At 39.5% G+C, this 20,381-nt stretch overlaps 1 protein-coding gene across 4 annotated transcripts in view; it reads left to right on the top strand.

Moving 5' to 3' along the window:
* Positions 1-539: 539 nt before the first annotated feature.
* Positions 540-20,381, top strand: part of PPP4R4 (protein phosphatase 4 regulatory subunit 4) — a 233,038-nt gene continuing 213,196 nt past the window's right edge. For 2 of the 4 annotated variants that reach the window (XM_071213718.1, XM_071213719.1), the window contains exons 1-2: positions 828-1,066; positions 2,560-2,633. Coding sequence is in view for 1 of the 4 variants with exons in the window: in XM_058292201.2 (XP_058148184.1) it covers positions 947-1,066; positions 2,560-2,633 (194 nt within the window). In the remaining 3 variants the exon portion in view is untranslated. Of the gene's footprint in view, positions 1,067-2,559; positions 2,634-20,381 lie in introns of all 4 variants that reach the window. The other 2 variants (XM_058292201.2, XM_071213717.1) reach the window with 2 other exon arrangements.

The raw sequence follows: 20,381 nt of genomic DNA, 5'->3' as shown, positions 1-20,381 counted from the left end.
CCCCACACTCCAAGCTGTCCTCCGAGGGCACTTTGCACAACCCAAACACACCCAGGCTCTAATTCTCCTTGCCTTTCCCCTTGCAGGTTCCGCTGCCTGAAACGGGCTTTGTTCTTTATTTCTCTTGGTAAAGCTTTATTCGTTTTTAAAGATTCAGTTTAAGCGTCTCTCCTCCAGGATGCCTTTTCGAATGTTGCCCTACCCCGAAGGCTAGCCCCCTCCAGAAGTGCATTCCCACATACCCCTTTTCCTATCCTCCAGGAACACACCGCGTTATAACTGCTTATTTGGGGTGCACTCCTCCCCCGGGGCAAAAACTGCTGTTGAGTGGTCTCTGTGAACCCAGCGACTGACTGGGGAGGGCGGTCATAAGACTAACTGGAAGTTTATTGCAGCAGGTTAAACGAGACCCTAGCCCACCACCCCCTCCTCGCAGTCCCTCTCTTAGGACCAGCCTCCCCGCTCGCGGGCCGCACCCCGAGCCCGCCTTCCCCGGCTGCGAGAGGTGGACGGCTCTGCGCACGCGCCGCGTGTAGGGTGCGCTCCGTAGGGGGCGGGGCGTGAGGGCAGGGGACCCGCGCAGAGGGGCGATGGGGTCTCCGCGACGTAACGCGGCAGTTGCGTCCGGCCCGCGTGCGCGCGACGACAGGGAGCGGGCGGGGCTGAGGCGGGCACTGTTGCACCGCCCCTTCTCCAGGCCCGCCTCCTTTCCTCTTGACCCACCCCTCTCCCCGCCCCCTCCCCCAAGCCCGCCTCGCCCCGCCCCCTCCCCTAGCCCGCTCCGCCCCCCGGCGGCCCCGCTGCTTCTCCCGCCTCCCGCTCGCCTCACACTTGGCTCCCGCGGAGGAGAGCGGGAGAAAGTACTGCGGGTGGGCGGCCGCGGGGCTGCGCGCGTCCGGCATCCCGGGGCCGCTGCGGCCCGGGCGGCGAGGGGGCCCAGCGGTCCATGCATCCGCCGCCCGCCGCCGCCGCCGCGATGGATTTCAGTCAGAACAGCCTGTTCGGCTACATGGAGGACCTGCAGGAGCTCACCATCATCGAGAGGCCGGTCCGCCGGAGCCTCAAGGTGCGCCCCGGGGAGGACAAACTGCCCTCAGGGCGCCCGGCCAGCTTGCCCGGACCGCCACCCAGCTGCCCCCGTCACCCCCGAGCCCACCGGGGCACCGTCCCTCTCAGAGTCGGCGGTCGGCCCCTCAGTCCTCCTCCTGCCCCGTCGCCGTGTCACCCTGAACCGGCCCCTGCCGGGGCCCTTCCTCGACGCTACCCGGCTTCTCTCGGTCCGGACCTCCATTCCCGAGGGTCGGGCCCCTGGCCCTGTCCTCCGACGAGGGGTCAGCCCCGTGCTCCCTGGCCCTCCTGAGGCGTCCTGGGCCCCTCGGACCTCTGAGAGGTCACTCGGGAGCCCCGGCCCAGCCCACCCCCAGGAACAGCCCATAGTCTCCCCCGCGTCGCCCCCTAGGTGGCTCAGTGGCGACCCCCACGCCCCCTGCAGAGCTGCCCCCCGCGGCTGGAGCCTGCTGCTCCTGGGGCCTGTCCTCTCCCGGGGCCCCTGCTCCTTGGCCCCCGGTGTCGCCCGGGTTCTGGCCCCTGGCCCACTCCTCAGTCAACACTGCCCCTCCCCCTTCTCCACCCCTCCCGAGACCCCCCACCTTGGTCCTCTTCTCGCATCACCGTCTGAGCAAGCTCGGGCCCCCTTGCCCCCAGGTCATCCCGGGCCTCCCCTCCTAACAAGCACCCATGCTCAGAATCGTCCTGGTCCAGGTCTTGAAAGCCCCTTCCTGAACCACAGCACCTCACCTTTCCTCCCAGCCCCTCCAGGACGCGGGTCCTAGCGCCAGCTGGGACCCTGCTCCCCACCCCCTTGAGGGAGTCAGCCTGCAGCTTGCTCCCCACTCGCTCCCCCATCCAGCAGTGTCATCTTCCTCCCAGCTTCCCAGAGGCTCCAACCCTCACTGCTGGTAAACCTGGTTTACAAACATCCCCCCCGCCCCATCCCACCCCATCCTCTTAATGGCTCCCTTAGCGCTTCTCGCTCCCACCTGCCGCAATATCTCAATTTTTTAATTTCCTTCCAGCCCCAGAGTTTATTCCATTCCCTCCCCCAACTCCATATTTCGTCCTTTTCATTCCCTCTCCGATGCAGCCTTTGTCCGTCCCACTTTTAGCATTTCCTGGGGTGGAAAACGCTGGGGGAAACAGTAAATAAAAAGTGTGTATATATTTTATATATGAATATAAAAATTAATTTCAGCAAGGTTTTGAAGTCACAATGCGATTCTTAAGCTGCAGTCTAGACTCTAGAAGAAAAGTGGAAAAACAAAAACAAAGTAACAAGCAAAACCTCAACTCCCTAAACCCAACAATTAGAAAAATGATTCTCTCTGAGTCTCCAAGAGTCCTTGCACCCTTGATAGGTTTTCATTGCTATTTGAAATCTATCTATAAATGCTGAACCCTGAAACTTTTTAATTAGTAGATGCCCATAGAGGGTCACTGAGAGTTACTGGAGGGCATGGCAGATGGGCTGTTGGTGCAAAATTTGTATTTTATACTTGACAGACACCAGAAGAAATAGAGAGACTGACAGTTGATGAAGACCTCACTGATATTGAAAGGGCTGTTTATCTGCTCAGGTATTTCCTAAAGTCTTTCTGTGTAAATGCTGCTCTTTCCTTCTGGTAGCACTGATGAATGCTTTCTGATATGTCATGTTCTGGTTTTGTTCAGATTCAATTAACCATTTGCACAGAGTACTTTTGCATTCATAACACTTAAATATCTTAAAATTAGATTTAGATATGGACTTAGGAATTTTAAGAACTGAAATCAAGTAGGATATCTATCTTATAGCTTGGAGGAGGGGGAGCCAGAACATTTTGAAGTAACTAATGGCTTGAGTTGAACCTCATCCCCTTTTTTTTTTCCAGCTTTGGTTGTTCTCACATAAGATTCAGTAACTTTAGATGGGACTTAAGAGTATCCAATGATTAATTTTAAGTTCATTGTAGAATATGAACATTATATACCATCTACTATGTGGGAAAAAAATGCCCTAAAAAATGATAATATTTGAATTTGCTGCTGAATATCTTGTTTATATTTCTTTTGCAAGATTAGCTTTATAATTTTGCCTTAGAGACTTTTAAAAATTGTCTTCTCATTTATGTTTCAAACTATCAGACACGTTCTACAGAATTGTTGAAGGCAAATGGTTGTCCAAATGTTTACAATATTTCTCTGAACTATATAAAAACTTTGGTGTTGTGGGTTTAGTTTCTTAAAAGCTAATGAACATACCTATGAGAATATTTAGGAACCAAATTTTTCCAAGGGATTTGTGTATATTTGATTTAAAATTTTTAACTTGTACAAATTCCCACTCCCATCCCCTGCTTTCGACAAATTAGGCTTCACTTTTGTTTTTGTTTTTTTTTTTTTGGAATGAAATTTTGAAAATTGGTGTTATTCACTTCCTCTTAGGATATTTGTCATCCTTCTTTCCTTAGCTTAGTCCTACTTTGCCAGCTTCGGATGCTGGCAAGTTTTTTGTTCTTCTTTCTTGTTTATAGATCATGTTTCCAGTCCCACGTTATTCATTGAATAATTCTGTTTTAAAAATCCGTCTCTATGAGTTTCTGTTCTTACTTTATTCAGAATATTAGTATCCTTAGACCTTAGACCATTTCCTTCAATACTATCATTTTTAAAAGATTCTGGATTTTAGACCTTATGTAGATGTTGTTTTCCTCCTTCTTTTGGTGATCTATATTAGCATGCGGTCATCATTTCTACCTACTTAATTAAAAGAAAACTGTTTTATTTATGTATGTGTTAACGGTATGTGTTTTGGTATTTACCTGGAGAACAATCCAACTTTTAAACAATTTTGATATTTCACTGTTATATCTGACTTCTTTATTCCTCAAAAATTAACATGTTAAATATAGCAAACTATAGTCAACATTTGTCTTTTTCCATAGTATTTTTACTCTGAATAGGTTGACAATTGAAAGTTTGGATAAATTTCTTTTAACATACAACAGCTAATGATTTTAAATACGTTTAAATACTGGATTCTTGTATAAATGCTGGCTTACAGTTGGGAAATGGAGACTCTTGTTCCACTTACTTGTGATAGCAGACACCTTATTCTAGGTATCAATGACAAGGCTAGTTTATTAGTTTTCTATTTTGAATAGTTTATTTGTATTATATTTTGTATTTATTGAGTGTTAGTGAACCAGGTTGTCTAAGTTGTATTTTATTTCTCATACAGAACACAAGTTTCTCCTGGTTCTGGAACTTACAAAGCCCTAATAGAGACAGGTGGGCCCTCTCTTTCTTAGAGAAGAGTTTTAAAAGAGAAAAGAGATCCATTGTCTTCTTTAGTTTCTTGTGGCTCATCTACCTTGAAGGAGGTTTGCAAGGTGACTCAGAAAGCAAACAGTAGTTTGGTTGTGTATGGATCCTCTAGCTGATTTCTTCTTTGTATTCTTACCATTTCAGCTCCTCCTGGGGGAAAGTGGGATTTCTCCATTAGGGCAACTTCTGAAGGAATAATGCCAAGTCTGCCAAAAAAGCTCTTTCTTCCCTGGGATTCAGGGGCGGGAGGTAGGGAATGGGTTTGTGGCATAGACAGTGTTCCAAATTTTGCCTCTGTTAAAGGCCTCCTCATCTCATATACTGCACTTTCTATTTTTAATTTATTCTTTTTTCCATTTTTATTTCCCAATGCTATAGAACCAAATGCTGAATTCTATTTTTTTTTTCTTTTTCCATGATTTTTGGAAAGGCTTATTTTTGAGTGTTTAATCTTTTCTTCTGTATTGGATATTTAATATTGAGAATTATTTGCTCTCTGTTTTTGTGTCATAGTTTTTCTTTAGTTTTTCTCTTATTTTGCATATTAAACATTGCTTTGGAATAGTATGTTAAATTAGAATTCAGAGTCAAATATGTAAGCATCAGTAGGAAATGCTTTATATGAGTAAAGGTTCTGATAGCATTTAAATGAAATCTCATATCTAAAAAAGCATTATATATACAAAGAGTACTGTCATCCAGTGAAAACCAAATTAAACTACTCACTATCTTACCCTAAAATATGAGAGGTCAATTATTAATGCTATTTTCATAATTAAGTTTAGAACATTACATTATTTAAAGATTTGACACAGATGCATTTGTGGTTTTGTGTAAATATGATGCTGATATACCCATCTGTGGCATTTAGCACTGAAGCAAAACAACTTTCCTAATAGTCACAGCTTGTGGCTTAGTCAAAATCATATCACAACATCTTTTCCCTGTTCCTTTGCTCTGTGATTTTGGCATATATTTTAGGAATATGCTTAAAACTTGTGAATAATTTTATTAGAGAAGAATCCTAAGTGTATATTCCATGCTTTCATGAAGTAAAGTTTTATTCATTAATTGTCTCTGCTTACCAGATAAATCCAAGACCATTAAGCCTGGGTTTTAGAATATCACCTAAGTGACTCCATCAAGCCGGGCAATGTGGTCTTCTACCAGTCCCTCACCTTTAAAACAACTCTAAGATACAATTTCTATACCATGTAGTTCACCCGTTTAAGGTGTTCAGTTCAGTGGTTTTAGTGTATTCAGAGTTTGGTGACTACTACCATAATAAATTTTAGAACATTTTTATTACCCCCAAAAGACAACTCATGGTCATTAGCAATCACTCCTCATTTCCTTCCAAACCCCTAGCCTCTGGCAATGACTCACCTACTTTGTTTTTATACACTTGTCTTTTATGGACATTTCAAATTAAATCAAATCATATAGTATGTGGCCTTTTGTGATTGGCTACCTTTGTTTAACATAACATTTTCAATGTTCATTCATGTTGTAGTATGTATCAGTACTTCATTAATTTTTATGGGTGACTGGTATTTCATCATATGGAATACTGTGTTTTATTTATCCGTTCATCTGTTGAAGCAATCATTTTGGCCTCTACTGCTCCTCAGATAAATTGTGTTCATACTTAACTCTGCCTTTCCCCATTCTTTTATTAGCCATTCCTAGGATACCCATTCCTAGAATCCAGCTGTAATCTTGCATCTTTCATTAGAACTTCCCCAGTTGCTGAAACCATGGGGATTTCAGGCTTCTCTGAGCTCTCATATTCCTTAGTGGCTGCATCCCACATCTGACAAGTAATCACTGTTTTGCTTTCCTTAACTTATTTTTATATTTTCTCAAATAGGTTTGGAAGCTCTTGGAGGGTAAGGTATATCTTACATTGTTGTTGTTTTGTCCTTTATTGCTCTTTGCTGTGATATAAGTTATACCTTTTAATGGAATAAAATTTATTTATTTTAAGGTGACCAAAATGCCGGATGAATTAGCAACTTCTGATTTTTTGTATGGTTCACAATAGAGACACATAGATTTGGATTATATCTTATTCTATCATTTATTATCCGTGTGACATTCCTGTTTTCCAGGGTTGTTCTATTAAGTATAGAGCACCTGGCACGTAGTGCCAAATTAATGTTAATTTTTTCCCCTTCTCTTTCCCCTTTCCAAACTTTCTTGTTACTGAGATATTTAATTCAATTTAATTTACGCCTTATTATTATTATTTTTAACTTTTTATTATAGTAACAAATATACAATTCAAAATTTCCCGCTTAACCACATTCTGATGCTGATACATCAGTGTACAATTCAGTGTACAATTCAGTACTATTAATTACATTCAAAATACTGTGCTATTGCTATCCATTAAGTCATTAATTTTCCCTCCTAATAATATAATAAAGCTATAGGCAAGTAAATTATATCAACTGAAGGTTATGATAGCCAGTCATTAACTTTCTTTTGAAGAAACAAGAATCTTCAAAAATTATAATTAAGCAGTTTTAACAGTGATAATAAGGTTAGCCTTCTTATTGACCTTTTCCACAGATTTTTCTAATAAATGATCTTATCTTAAATATTTGCTATTTATATTAAGCATTAAATATACTATTTGGTTAATATACTTACCTTTTATGTTGCTTACTTTTAAAGTCACTTATAACTTTTAAGCCATTTTGTACTTTACCTTCCTGGGACAGTCAGATAAAGTGCATCTTTAATTAGTAACTTTATTCTTTTGGTTTTTGTTCCCAGTTTTTAAAATTAGGAGTAAGTGCTCCCCCTAGTGATATCACAGCATTAGATATCTGCAGCCAAAACAGTGGAAACAAAACTGCTGTAAACTGTGGCTATTGCTTATCACATCTGAGAACTCTGGTATCATTTTTCTTGCATTCAAGACTAGAATCAGGTAGAAAATGAGACTAGTGAGGAAGAACTCCAGTGGTTAACTTTGCTACCTGACTGTCTTTTGTTTTAATTGTTTTATCTTTTAAAAATACCTATCCAATTTGCTATCTGAAAGTGAAAAATTCCTTCAAATGCCCTTATTGTTAAGATTGGTCACGCCACACGTTTTACTTTCACTATTGTCTTGACTTAAAAAAAATGATGCTTTCAGCCTTTCAGTACTATTTCAGTGACTTGAGAGTGACTGTAGGAGTGCGTGTGAGTGTGAGCATGAAATGTTAGAGTAAATGAGTGAATGAGAGAGAAAGGAAGAGAGAGTGTATATATGTGTGTGTATGTGTATTTATGTGTTAATGAAAGAGTATACGTGACCTTGAATGGCCAGATTTGCTTGTTCAATTTTCTTGAGTGATGTATAGGAGAAGCGTTTTCAAATGCTCACAGTTGGGGATGTTTAATTAAAAAGAAAAAAAAAGGTTAATGTGGCGAATCATCAAAGTGATACCTACCTTCAACATTCATTTTGAATATGTACGTACACACGTATTCATTTGCCAGTCTTTGATGGATGACCACCACCTTTTGAGAATTTAAAGATGTCCTTCACTTATATCCAAAAACATAATCCTAATCTTTATGATTTTCTCCTTGTCTTTTACAGGTTGTCGTGTTCTTCCCTAATGTAATAGAAATTTTCTTTAGCGAATTGTTTTTGTCAATTCTAAAACTTTCAACTTCCTTCTCATAGAAACAACTCTTTTTTTTGCAATTAATTTAATTATATAATTGCAATATCGATCTATCAATTGGGATAAACTGTTTTTGAAACAAACACAGCTGAACCTTGGTTAGGTTACAACTCAACTAGGTGTGGGCATTTTAGAGAGCAGCCTATTAGCCAAGAGCTTTCAGCTTGCCATTGGCAAGGGAGTGGGCTGTTGCTTAACTCAGTGAGTTTCTTAACACCTCAAACAGCTTGTTGAGAGTGATACTATCCCTTTTAAAAGCATGCTCTGTGATGACCTTGTTTCAATTTTGGGTGCTTATGATATTTCTCTCGTCTCTGTACATTGAATTGGTTCCATGCTCTGTTCTTTCCTGCTTTGTTCTGTTCTCTCCCTTCAGCACTATTTAAGAGAGAAATGAATGAATTAGGAATCTCAGTTAAAGAAATACTGTCATAAACCTATTTTCTGGGTTTTTAGAGTAAACTTTTTGAAGTTTAACATAAGCAGTGATGTTCACAAGTCATAAATCTACAACCTGTTGAATCGTGACAAATTAACACACTCTTAAAACCAACACCCTGATTAGAAAATAAAACGTTATCTAGTCTCTTAGCTTACTAGCCTCCTTTGTATTTCCCTCCTATTTCTATTTCCCATCCCACCTCCACCCCCACCCAAGGTTAATAGCAAGATTATAACTTCCAATACTGTAGATTAGTTTGAATGATTTTGTATTTTATATAGTAGGAACCACACTATGTGCTCTTCTGTGTAGCTTCTTTTGCTCTTTTTTTTCTTCTTCAAGTACAGAGTCATTGCATGGAACAATGGATTGTTCCTTTTCTTTTCTGCATAGTATTCCGTTTATGTGACTATATCAAACTTTATTCATTCTACTGTTGTACATTTGCCTTCAGGTTTTGGCTATTTCATTTCAGTTTTGGCTAATTATGAAATAATGCTGCTGTGAACACTCTTAAACATGTCTTTTGGTGAATGCATGTATTTTTTCTTTTCAATATCTTCATATAAGTAGAATTATTGGATCATAACATATGCATATGTCCAGCTTAAAAGATATTGCCAAACAGCTTTCCAAAGTGCTTTCACCAATTTACACTCCTATCAGCAGCAGATGAGTGTCCCTAGTTTACATTTATCTTTTAAAAATTTTTTATTATCTTTTTTAGAAAAAGATATGTAGATCATACAAAATGTTACATTAAAAAATATAAGAGGTTCCCATATACCCCATTTCCCACCCACCCCCCATCCTCCCATATCAACAACTTCTTTCATTAGTGTGGTACATTCATTGCATTTGATGAATACATTTTGGAGCACTGCTACACAGCATGGATTATAGTTTATGTTGTAGTTTACACTCTCTCCCAGTCCATTCAGTGGGTTATGCAGGATATATAATGTCCTGTATCTGTCCCTGCAATATTATTCAGGACAACACCAAATCCCCAAAATGCCGCCATATCACACCTCTTTTTCTCTCTCTTTGCCTTCAGCAACTCCCGTGGCCACTGTCTTCACATCAATGATATACTTTCTTCCATTGCTGAAGTCATAATAATTCTATAATAGAATACCAGTAAGTCCACTCTAATCCATATTTTATTCCTCCATCCTGAGGATTCTGGATGGCGATGCCCACTCTACCTCTAAATTGAGAGGGGGCTTAGATCCCACATGGCTGATGGATGGGATTCTCCTGCTTGCAGTTGTAGACTCTTACTTCCTTGGTGTGGTGGTTGACCATCCTCACCTCCTTGTTAGCTGACCTGGGTAAACCCAACAAACAGGTGTTGCAACTCTGCTGATGCTCAGGGCCCAGCTGGCACATAGACAATCCAGAGATTCAAGTATCTGGCCTTTAAAAAAAAAAGATATATATATATATCTCTTTTTAAAAAATATACTTTTATTGGAGAAATTATGAACTTACAAAACAATCATGCACGTGTGTAGAATTCCCATACAACACCCCATCCATTACCATACTACATTGTTGTGGAACATTTGTTACAGATTATAAAATAATACCATCAGACTATTACTGCTAACTATGGTCTGTAGTGTACATTTGGTATATTTTTTCCAACCCTCCTATTATTAACACAGTACATCTTTGACATTGATACAGGAATATTACAGTATTACTGTTAACTATAGTACATAGGTTATATTAATTGTATTTTTTCCATGTTTCTCCACATTCTTACCACCTTGCAATAGTGATACACATTTGTTCTAGTTCATAGAAGGACATTCTTGTATTTGTACTGTTAATGGTTCTCATCCACCTCTGGGTTCATTGTTATTCAGTCCCTAGATTATTCTCCAGTTTTCTTTTCAATTGACATTCACATCTCTAGACTTCCCTTTTTAGCCACAATCCTATTTATAAATCAGTTGTGTTAGTTTTACTCACTATAACAAGTTACCATCAACTCTATCCATTTCTACACTTTTACAGTCAAGTTAATTAAAACTTTTACATACAATAAGCATCAGTACCCCTTCTTAGCACTCCTCTTATCCTCTAATAACCTATACTCTAGGTTTTAACTCCATGATTTATTCTTTGCTATTAGTTCATATTAGTGAGATCACGCAATATTTGTCCTTTTGTGTCTGGCTTATTTCACTTAACATAACATCTTCAAGATTCATCCATGTTATCATATGTGTCCCAATTTCATTTCTTCTTACAGTAGTGTAGTATTCCATCATATGTATATACCACATTTTGTTTATCCATTTATCACTTGATTGACACTTGGGTTGTTTCCATATTTTGGCAATTGTGAATAATACCACTAAGAACATCGGTGTGCTAATGTCTGCATCACTGTTTTCAGTTCTTCTGGATATATTCCTAGTAGAGGAATTGCCGGATCATATGACAGCTCTGTGTATTTAGCTTCCTGAGGAACCGCTAAACTTCCTTCTACAAAGGCTGCATGCACCATTTTACATTCCTACCAACAGTGAAAGAGTATTCCTATTTCTCCACATCCTCTCTAGCACTTATTCTGTTTTCTTTCTTTCTTTTTTTCCAATAATGGCCATTCTGTGTGGTATGAGATGATATTTCATTGTAGTTTTGATTTGCATTTCCTTACTAGCTAGTGATATTGAATATTTTTTCATATGCTTTTTGGCCATTTTTATTTCCTGTTTAGAGAAATGTCTATTTGTCTTTTGCCCATTTTTAAATTGGATTGCTTGTTCTTTTATTGTTGAGTTGTATGGTTTCTTTATAGAGAATAGAAAGCAAATCCTTATTGGATATTCCAAATATTTCTTCCATTGAATGGGTTGTCTTTTTACGTTCTTGACAAAGTAATTTGAATTACAAAAGTGTTTAAGTTTGAGGAGGTTCCATTTATTCATATTTTCTTTTGTTGCTTGGGCTTTCTGTATAAGGTTTAGGAATCCACCACCTACCACCAGATTTTGAAGATGTTTCCCTACATTTTCTTCTACGAGCTTTTTAGTTTTTATACTTAGGTCTTTGATCCATTTTGACCTAATTTTTGTATAAGGTGTGCGATAGAGGTCCTCTTTCTTTCTTTTGGATATGGATATCCAGTGCTTCTAGCACCTTTTCTTGAATAGACTATTCTGCCCCAGCTGCGTGGATTTGACAGCCTTGTCAAAAATCACTTGACCTTAGATGTGAGGGTCTGTTTCTGAACCATCAGTTTGGTTCCATTGGTCTGTGTGTCTATCTTCATGTTAGTACCTTGCTGTTTTTCCCACTGTAGCTAGGTACTATGATCTAAAGTCTTTGGAAGCGAGAGTCCTCCAACTTTGCTCTTCCTTTTTTTTTTTTTTAATTTTTAACAAATAATATGTATTATTGATACATATTAACACAGCATAAACCCATCCAAAGTGTATAATCAATGGTATTTAGTATAATTACATAGTTGTGCATTCATCATTTCAATCATTATTAGAACATTTTTATTATTCTAATAATAATAATAATTAAAAAACAGATAAATGAACAAAAACTTACCACCTTTCAATCTCTTTATTCTTCCCTTTACACAGTTGCTATTGTTTCTGTCTCTCTAGTTTATTTGTATTTGTATTTTGTAAAAATAGTCTTATATATGCAATATTACCCATATTCATATTTCATATGAGGTTTCTGTATGGTATACAGTCCCATGTTACATTTTGTAGATTTCCTTCTAGTAATATACATGGTCTCAGACTTTCCCTTTCAGTCACTCTCATACCCATATAATAGCTCTGTTAGTTATAAACACTATGATGTGCTCTCACCATTTCTATTCATTTCCAAAGATTTACAAACAACCTTTTTACCAATTCTGTATAGATTAACCTTCAGCTTTCCATTCTTTTTCCTTATTTTATTTTCTGGTGACCTCTATTCTAATTATTAATATTTAAAAAAAAATTTTGGAAACTATGTAAAATACCTGTTTTATTAAGTGTTTTGTACTTATATTGATTTATAGTCAATGTTAAAACAAAACTCCCTTAGTGAACTGTGAAAACACTGTTGATTACTTATTTATTCATTTATTTAAATATGCTTTTAATTTTTTAAAAGATACTTAGATTACACAAAATGTTATACACAAAAAAGGGATTCCCATATGCCCCACTTGCCATACCTCCCACCCTTCTACACATTAACAACTTCTTTTGTTAGTGTGGTACATTCACTGCTATTGATGAACACATTTGGAGCATTGCCACTAAGCATGGATTATAATTTACATTGTAGTTTACGCTGTCTCCCACTCAATTCTGAAGGTTGTTACGGGATATATAATGGCCTCTGTCTTTGCAATGTCATTCAGGACAATTCCAAGTCCCGAAAATGTCCCCATATTATATTTCTTTTTCCCTCTGCCTGCCTTCAGCACATTCAGTTGCCACTGTCTCCACATCAATGATTTAATTTCTTCCATTTCTAGAATCTCAATAATTCTATAGTAGAATTCCAGTAAGTCCACTCTTGTCCATATTTTATTCCCCAATCCTAAAGATTCTGTGATGGTGATGCCCACTCCACCTCTAATCCAGAGGGGGTCTTGATCCCATATGGCTGATTGATGGGACTCTTTTTTATTGTAGCTGTAGACTCTCTCAGTTCCTTGGTATGGTGATTATTCATCTTCATCTTATTGTTAGTTGTCCTGGGTGAGTTCAGTGAACTGGAGAGTAGGTGTTGTAACTCCACTGAGGCTCAGGGCCCAGCTGGCACATGGACAACCTTGAGATTTAAGTCTCTTTGATGTATACCTACCAACTCTAACACCAACTATAGATTCAAATAGAAGAGACAGAAGAGGCATGTGTAGAGATTCACAACTGAGTCTAACTCTGTCACACTCGGGAGCACAAACTCCAAAGTAGGGCCCACTGGTGAAGCAATAAACTCCAGAGCTATCTGCCATGACCATAGGACCTGAGTGTCTCCAGAGCCCTCAGGAGCCCCAGTATTTGGGGTAGTATCTACTTTGGTAGTCTATGAAATATTGCTGAGATGTGCATAAGTATTACCTCTGGGATGACCTTCTGAGTCACTTTTTAAAAAAAGATTTATTTTTTTAAAAATTTCTCTTCCCTTCCCCCCCCCCCCCCCCCTTCCTGGCCAAGTTTTATGCTTTCTATGTCCATTTGCTGGGTGATCTTCTGTGTCCACTTATATTCTTGTCAGTGGCACCCGGAATCTCTGTCTTGTTTTGTTGCGTCATCTTGCTGCATCAGCTCTCCATGTGTGCGGTGCCATTCCTGGGCAGGCTGCACTTTTATCGTGCTGGGCGGCTCTTCTTATGGGGTGCACTCCTGGTGTGTGGGACTCCCCTATGCAGGGGACACCCCTGCGTGGCACAGCACTCCTTGTGCACATCAGCACTGCGTGTGGGCCTGCTCATCAAAAGGGTCAGGAGGCCCTGGGTTAGAACCTTGGACCTCCCATGTGATAAGTGGATGTCCTATCTGTTGGGCCAAATCTGCTTCCCATTCTGACTCATTTTGAAGTCTCTTAGGCATATAAACTCATTTGTCTTTACCTTTCCCCCTTTCTATTCAAGGTCTTTTTCCAGTTACATTGCTTGTTGGTGTTTGGTAGTAATCCCTCGATGCCAGGGAGGCTTATCCCTGGGAGTCATGTCCCATGCTGAGGGGAAGGTGATGCATTTATGTCCTGAGTTTGGCTTAGAGAGAGACCTCATTTGAGCAGCATAGAATCTCTCAGGAGGTAACTCTTAGGTACCCTACAGCACTAGGCTAAGTTGTAATTTCAAGAGGAAAGGCTCATAAGCATGATTGTCAATATCAAGGGCCCATCAATGGACCATCCTTCTTCACTAGTTATTGCCCTACCTTTGGGGGATTGTTGCTGTTCCATTAGAGTATGTGGAAGAACTCCCCAGAATGGGAATTCAATATTCTTTCAGTTATCGTATGAATCTCCACCCACTGTGACAATGCCCCATGAATGTTTGAACACATTTATGTACCTTATATGTATGCCCAAGTGAACTTCCTCCCATGTATCCCCCATCACTGACACCCCACACCAATGATTTTCCCCTGCCACAGTTGTAACCCTTCTGTGGTCCAAAACTTCTTCAAAAATGAAGCCAAGAATATAGCCAAATAAAATTAATAGGAAAATGAAATAATAATGATAGGCTTAAATATAAGAAATTACATAATAATTTAGAAAAACTAAAATTAAGCTAAAATGAAAAAACTGGAATATTAAAAAAATAATGAAAAATATTAAAATTTTTTTGACATTTTGCCTTTCATCACTATAATATCTCATATCCTATGTACAGTGACATTTTCTTCCATTTTTTCCCCAGTGTTTTATCTTTTTTCATTTGTCTTCAAAGAAGTTTTAGATCACAGTGAAGTCACATACAGAACACAGGGGACTCCCATACACCCAACATCTTCCCCTTTTTCCCCCTTCCCATATCAAGAATCTTTTTATATGTGAATGATACATTTGTTTACAAATATTGAAACATAACCACTAACCGTGGCCAATGGTTTATATTATTGTCTACACTCTAGACCACACATTTTATAACTTTTTGATGAAATTCAACGTGGCCTATATCCATCATTGCAAGATTATGCAGAACACTTCCATTGCCCCCTAATTACCCCCTCTTCCATCTACTCTTTTCCTCCTTCCCCCTCCCCTCAGGGCCCATGGTAACCACCAGGCTTCACTCCTTGAAGGACAAGATTCATAGTTACTTGCAACAACACTGAGGGCTTGACATACTGGTCTGTCCTCCCCTATTAGGAGCTGCCTATGCTTTCAAGAAACTCCCACCTCTCTGAGAACATATCAAGCCTCCCCAGGATGGGAACCCAACTCTTACCTGCTCATTATGTGGGAAAGTAATCATATAACTGATAACAACACACTATGACAAAATGATCACTTTCACATTCTAAAAGACTGCCCCAGGTGTGTACTGTCCTGAATGTCCCCCCCTCCCCCGCCCCCCAACACCTTAAACCAGTAACCCTTCTTGGCCATATTACCAAAAGAGCTTTCCCAACATTCTAGTTTCAACCATATACCTGCCAATCCCCAGTGTTCACATGCCTCAACCCTACCCCAGTTCCATGGACTATCCGACCCACCCTCCTCACCCTACCCCCCTGTCAAACTTGCACCACCGAAATCAATAGTATCACTATACCCCTGTCATTTTCCCTTCACTGCACAACTACTCACTTTCACCTTATCATAGATTTCACCAGTATGGGCATTGATTTACAACCTTCTTTTCCCTTTCTATTTCCTGTTAACCTATCTTCCAGACTCTAGCTCTCTGAGTCTGCTCATCTGCTTAATTCATATCAATGAGGTCATGTAATTTTTGGCCTTTGATGCCTGTCTTGCTTCGCTCAACATAAGGTCCTCAAGATTCATTCATGTTATCCCATGTGTTAGCACTGTATTCCTTCTTACAGCTGAGTAATATTCCATTGTATGTATATACCATATTGTTTATCCATTCATATGTTGGTGGGCATTTGGGTTGATTCCAACTTCTGGCAATAGTGAATAATGCCACAGTGAACACTGGTGTACATACATCTGTTCATGTTCTTGCTTTCAGTTCTTCTGAGTATATACCCAGCAGTGGAATTGCTGGATTATATGCAGATCTATAGTTAGGTTTTTGAGGAACTGCCAAACTGTCCTCCACAATGGCTGGGCCATTCTACATTCCCCCCAGCAGTGGATGAAGGTTCCTATTCCTCTATATCCTCTTCAACACTTGTAGTTCCCTGTTTTTTTGTTTTGTTTTTATCCCCCCTCCCCTGCAGCTTTTTTTGTGTGCTATCTGCTCTCTGTGTCCATTTGCTGTGCATTCTTCTGTGTCTGTATTTATTTTTTTATTTATTTCCCCTCCCACCATTGCAGCTTGCTTGCTGTCTGCTCTCTGTCTGTCCGTTCACTGTGCTCTTCTGCGTTTTTGCTCCTCTCCCTTTTTGTTGCATCACCTTGCTGAGTTGGCTCTCCGTGGTGCTTGTGGGCCAGGCAGCACTCCGCAGTGCTTGCGGGCCAGGTGGCATTCTGGTGGCTCTCCACAGCGTGTGGGCAAACCTGCCTTCACAAGGAGGCCCTGGGACATGAACCCAGGGCCTTCCATATGGTAGACAGGAGCCCAACTGATTGAGCCATAGCCGTGTCCCAGTCCTCTGTTTTTTTAATGGCCACCATCTAATGGGTGTAAGATGATATCTTACTGTAGTTTTGATTTGCATTTCTGTAATAGCTAGTGTGTTGAGCATCTTTTCATTTACTCTTTAGCCATTTGTATTTCTTCTCTGGAGTAGTGTCTGTTCAAATCACTTGACCATTTTTTAAATGGGTTGTTAGTCATTTTATTTTTGAGATATGGGATTTCTTTATATATGTTGGATATTAGGCTCCTATCAGATATATGGTTACCAAATATTTTCTCCCATTGGGTAGGCTGTCTTTTCATTTTCTTGATAAACTCCTTTGAGGTGCAAAAGGTTTTAATTTTGAGGAGGTCCTATTTATCTAATTTTTCTTTCACTGCTCATGCTTTATCTGTGAAGTTCATGAAACCATTTCTGTTACAAGGTCCTGTAGATGCTTGTTTACATTATCATCCAAGATCTTTATGGTCTTGGCTCTTATATTTAGATCTTTGATCCATATTGAGTTGATTTCTGTATAAGGTATGAGATGGTGTTCCTGTCTCATTCTTTTGGATATGGATATCCAGTGTCCAAGCACCATTTGTTGAAAAGACCATTCTCTCCCAGATGAGTGGGCTTGATGGCCTTGTTGAATATCAGATGATGTATATGTGAGAATCTATTTCAGAACTCTCAATTCAGTTCCATTGGTTGTTACGTCTATCCTTGTGCCAATATCATGCAGTTTTGATCACTGTAGCTTTGTTGTATGTTTTAAAATCAGGTAGTATGATTCCTCCAATTTTATTTTTCTTTTTCATTATGTCTTTGGCTGTTTGGGGCCTCTTGCCCTTCCAAATAAATATCATAGTTAGTTTTTTGAATTTGGTAACAAATGCTGTGTTGATTTTTATTGGGATTGCATTAAATATGCAGATCAGTTTGGATAGGATAGGCATCTTAGTGATGTTTAGTCTTCCTATCTATGAACAAGGAATAGTCTTCCATTTATTTAAGTCTTCTTTAATTTTCTTTAACAGTGTTGTGTAGTTTTCTGTGTATGTCATTTACATCTTTAAATTTATTCCTACGCATTTCATTCTTTTATTTTATTTTACTTTTTAATTTATTTTTTATTTATTTCTCTACTCGCCCTGCCCCCCCATTGTCTGCTCTCTGTGTCCATTCGCTCTGTGTTCTTCTGTGTCCGCTTACATTCTTGTCAGCAGCACCAGGAATCTGTGTCTCTTTTTGTTGTGTCATCTTGCTGCATCAGCTCTCTGTGTATGTGGCGCCATTCCTGGGCAGGCTGTGCTTTTTTTGCATGGGGTGGCTCTCTTCACAGGGCGCACTTCCACGCCTGGGGCTCCCCTACGTGGGGGACACCCCTGCATGGCACGGAACTCCTTGCATGCATCAGCACTGCGCAAGGGGCAGCTCACCACATGGGTTAGGAGGCCTTGGGTTTGAACCCTGGACTTCCCATATGGTACATGGACACTCTATCAATTGAGCCAAATCTGCTTCCCATCTTTTAGTTGCTATTGTAAATGGGATTTTTTTCTTTATTTCTTCCTCAGATTGTTCATTTTTGGTGTACAGAAATGCTACTGATTTTTATGCATTGATCGTATAACCTATGACTTTACTGAACTCATTTATAAGCTCTAGGGGCTTTGTTGTAGTTTTCTCAGGGCTTTCTATGAATAGGATCATGTCGTCTGCAAATAGTGAATTTTTTACTTCTTCCTTTCCAATTTGGATGCCTTTTGTATCTTCTTCTTGCCTCAATGCTTGAGCAAGTACTTCTATCACAATGTTAAATAGGAGTGTGATAGTGGGCATCCTTGTCTTGTTCTTGATCTTAGAGGGAAAGATTTTAGGATTTCACCGTTGTGTATGATGTTAGCTGTGGGTTTTTCATATATGTGCTTTATCATGTTGAGGAAGTTTCCTTCTCTTCTTGTCCTTTGCAGTGTTTTTATCAGGAAAGGGTGCTGTATTTTGTCAAATGCTTTTTCTGCATCTAGAGAGATGACCATGTGATTTTTTTTCTTTTGATCTGTTTATGTGGTGAATTACATTGTTTGATTTTCTTATTTTGAACCATCCTTGCATACCAGAGATGAAACCCACTTGGTCATGGTGTATAATTCATTTGATGTGTTGCTGAATATGATTAGCAAGTATTTTGTTGGGATTTTAGCATTTAGGTTGATTGGAGTGATTGGTCTGTAATTTTCTTTTTGTGGTGTCTTTGGTTTTGGTATTAGGGTAATGTTGGCATCATAAAATGAGTTAGGCAATGTTCCTTCTAGTTCTGTTTTCTAGAGGAATTTAAGCAGGATTGTTGTTAGTTCTTTCAGGACTATTTGGTAGAATTCACCTGTGAAGCTGTCTGGTCCTGGGCTCTTCTTAGTTAGGAGGTTTTTGATGACTAATTCAATCTTGTTAGTTGTGATTGGTCTTTTGAGCTCATCAATTTCTTTTTTTGTCAATATAGGCTGCTTGTGTGTTCCTAGGAATTTTCTCATTTCCTCTAAATTATCCTTCTTGTTGGCATATAATTTTTCAAAGTAATATCCTCTTATGATACTCTTTATTTCTATTGGGTCAGTGGTTATATCCCCTTCCTCGTTTCTTATTTTGTGTTTTTGGGTCTTCTCTTTTTTTTTCTTTGTTAGTCTAGCTAAGGGTTTGCCAGTTGTATTAGTCAGAGTTCTCTAGGGAAACGGAATGAACAAGAGATATCTGTCAATAGTATGAGATTTTATAAGAGTCTCTCATGTGACCATGGGGATGCACAAGTCCGGTTCCGCAGGCAGGCTGCAACCACGGGCTCCAATGAAAGTCCATTGAAGGTTCTTGACAAGTTCTGGGAGATGTTGGCTGTCCAAAGATGAGCTAGGAAATTCTCTCTCAATGCTGGAATCACTTCCCCTTTTATTACATTCAAGTGATTGGATAAAGCGTCACCCATTCTTGATGGCCATTTCCCTCATTGATATAATTGTAATCAGCTCTCTATGATTTACAACTGCGGTAAAGTCAATGGTGACTAAAGTCCATAAATGCCCTTGTATTACAGTTAGCCCAGGGCTTGCTTGATCAAACAACTGGGCACAATTACCTAACTGAGTTGGTACATTAACCTAACCATCACATCCATTTTATTGATTTTCTTGAAGAACCAGCTTTTGTTTTTATTTTTTCTAGTTCTTTCTTATTTTCTATTTCATCAACTCTAATCTTTGTTATTTCCTTCTTTCTACTTCTTTTGGGGTTAGTTCTACTTCTTTTTATAATTCCTCTAGGTGTGCAGCTAGGTGTACAGCTTTTGCTGCATCCCATAGGTTTTGATGTGTTGTGTTCTCATTTTCATTCATTTCAAGGTAGTTACTGATTTCTTTTATTTCTTCCTTGACCCCTGTTTATCTAAGAGTGTGTTGTTTAATTTCTTATCTTTGTGACTAATCTGATTCTCTGGCCCTTACTGATTTCCAGATTCATTCCACTGTGGTCAGAGAAATTACTGTGTATAATTTCACTCTTTCTGAATTCATTGAGAGTTGTTCTGTGGCCTAGCATGTGGTCTATCTTGGAGAATGATCCATGTGCACTCAAGAAGAAAGTATATCCTGC

Source organism: Dasypus novemcinctus, chromosome 3 (assembly GCF_030445035.2).
Source record: "Dasypus novemcinctus isolate mDasNov1 chromosome 3, mDasNov1.1.hap2, whole genome shotgun sequence".
NCBI classification, from domain to species: Eukaryota; Metazoa; Chordata; class Mammalia; order Cingulata; family Dasypodidae; genus Dasypus; species Dasypus novemcinctus.
Note: the sequence above shows the minus strand (reverse complement) of the source record. Positions and strands in the feature narration are given on the sequence as shown.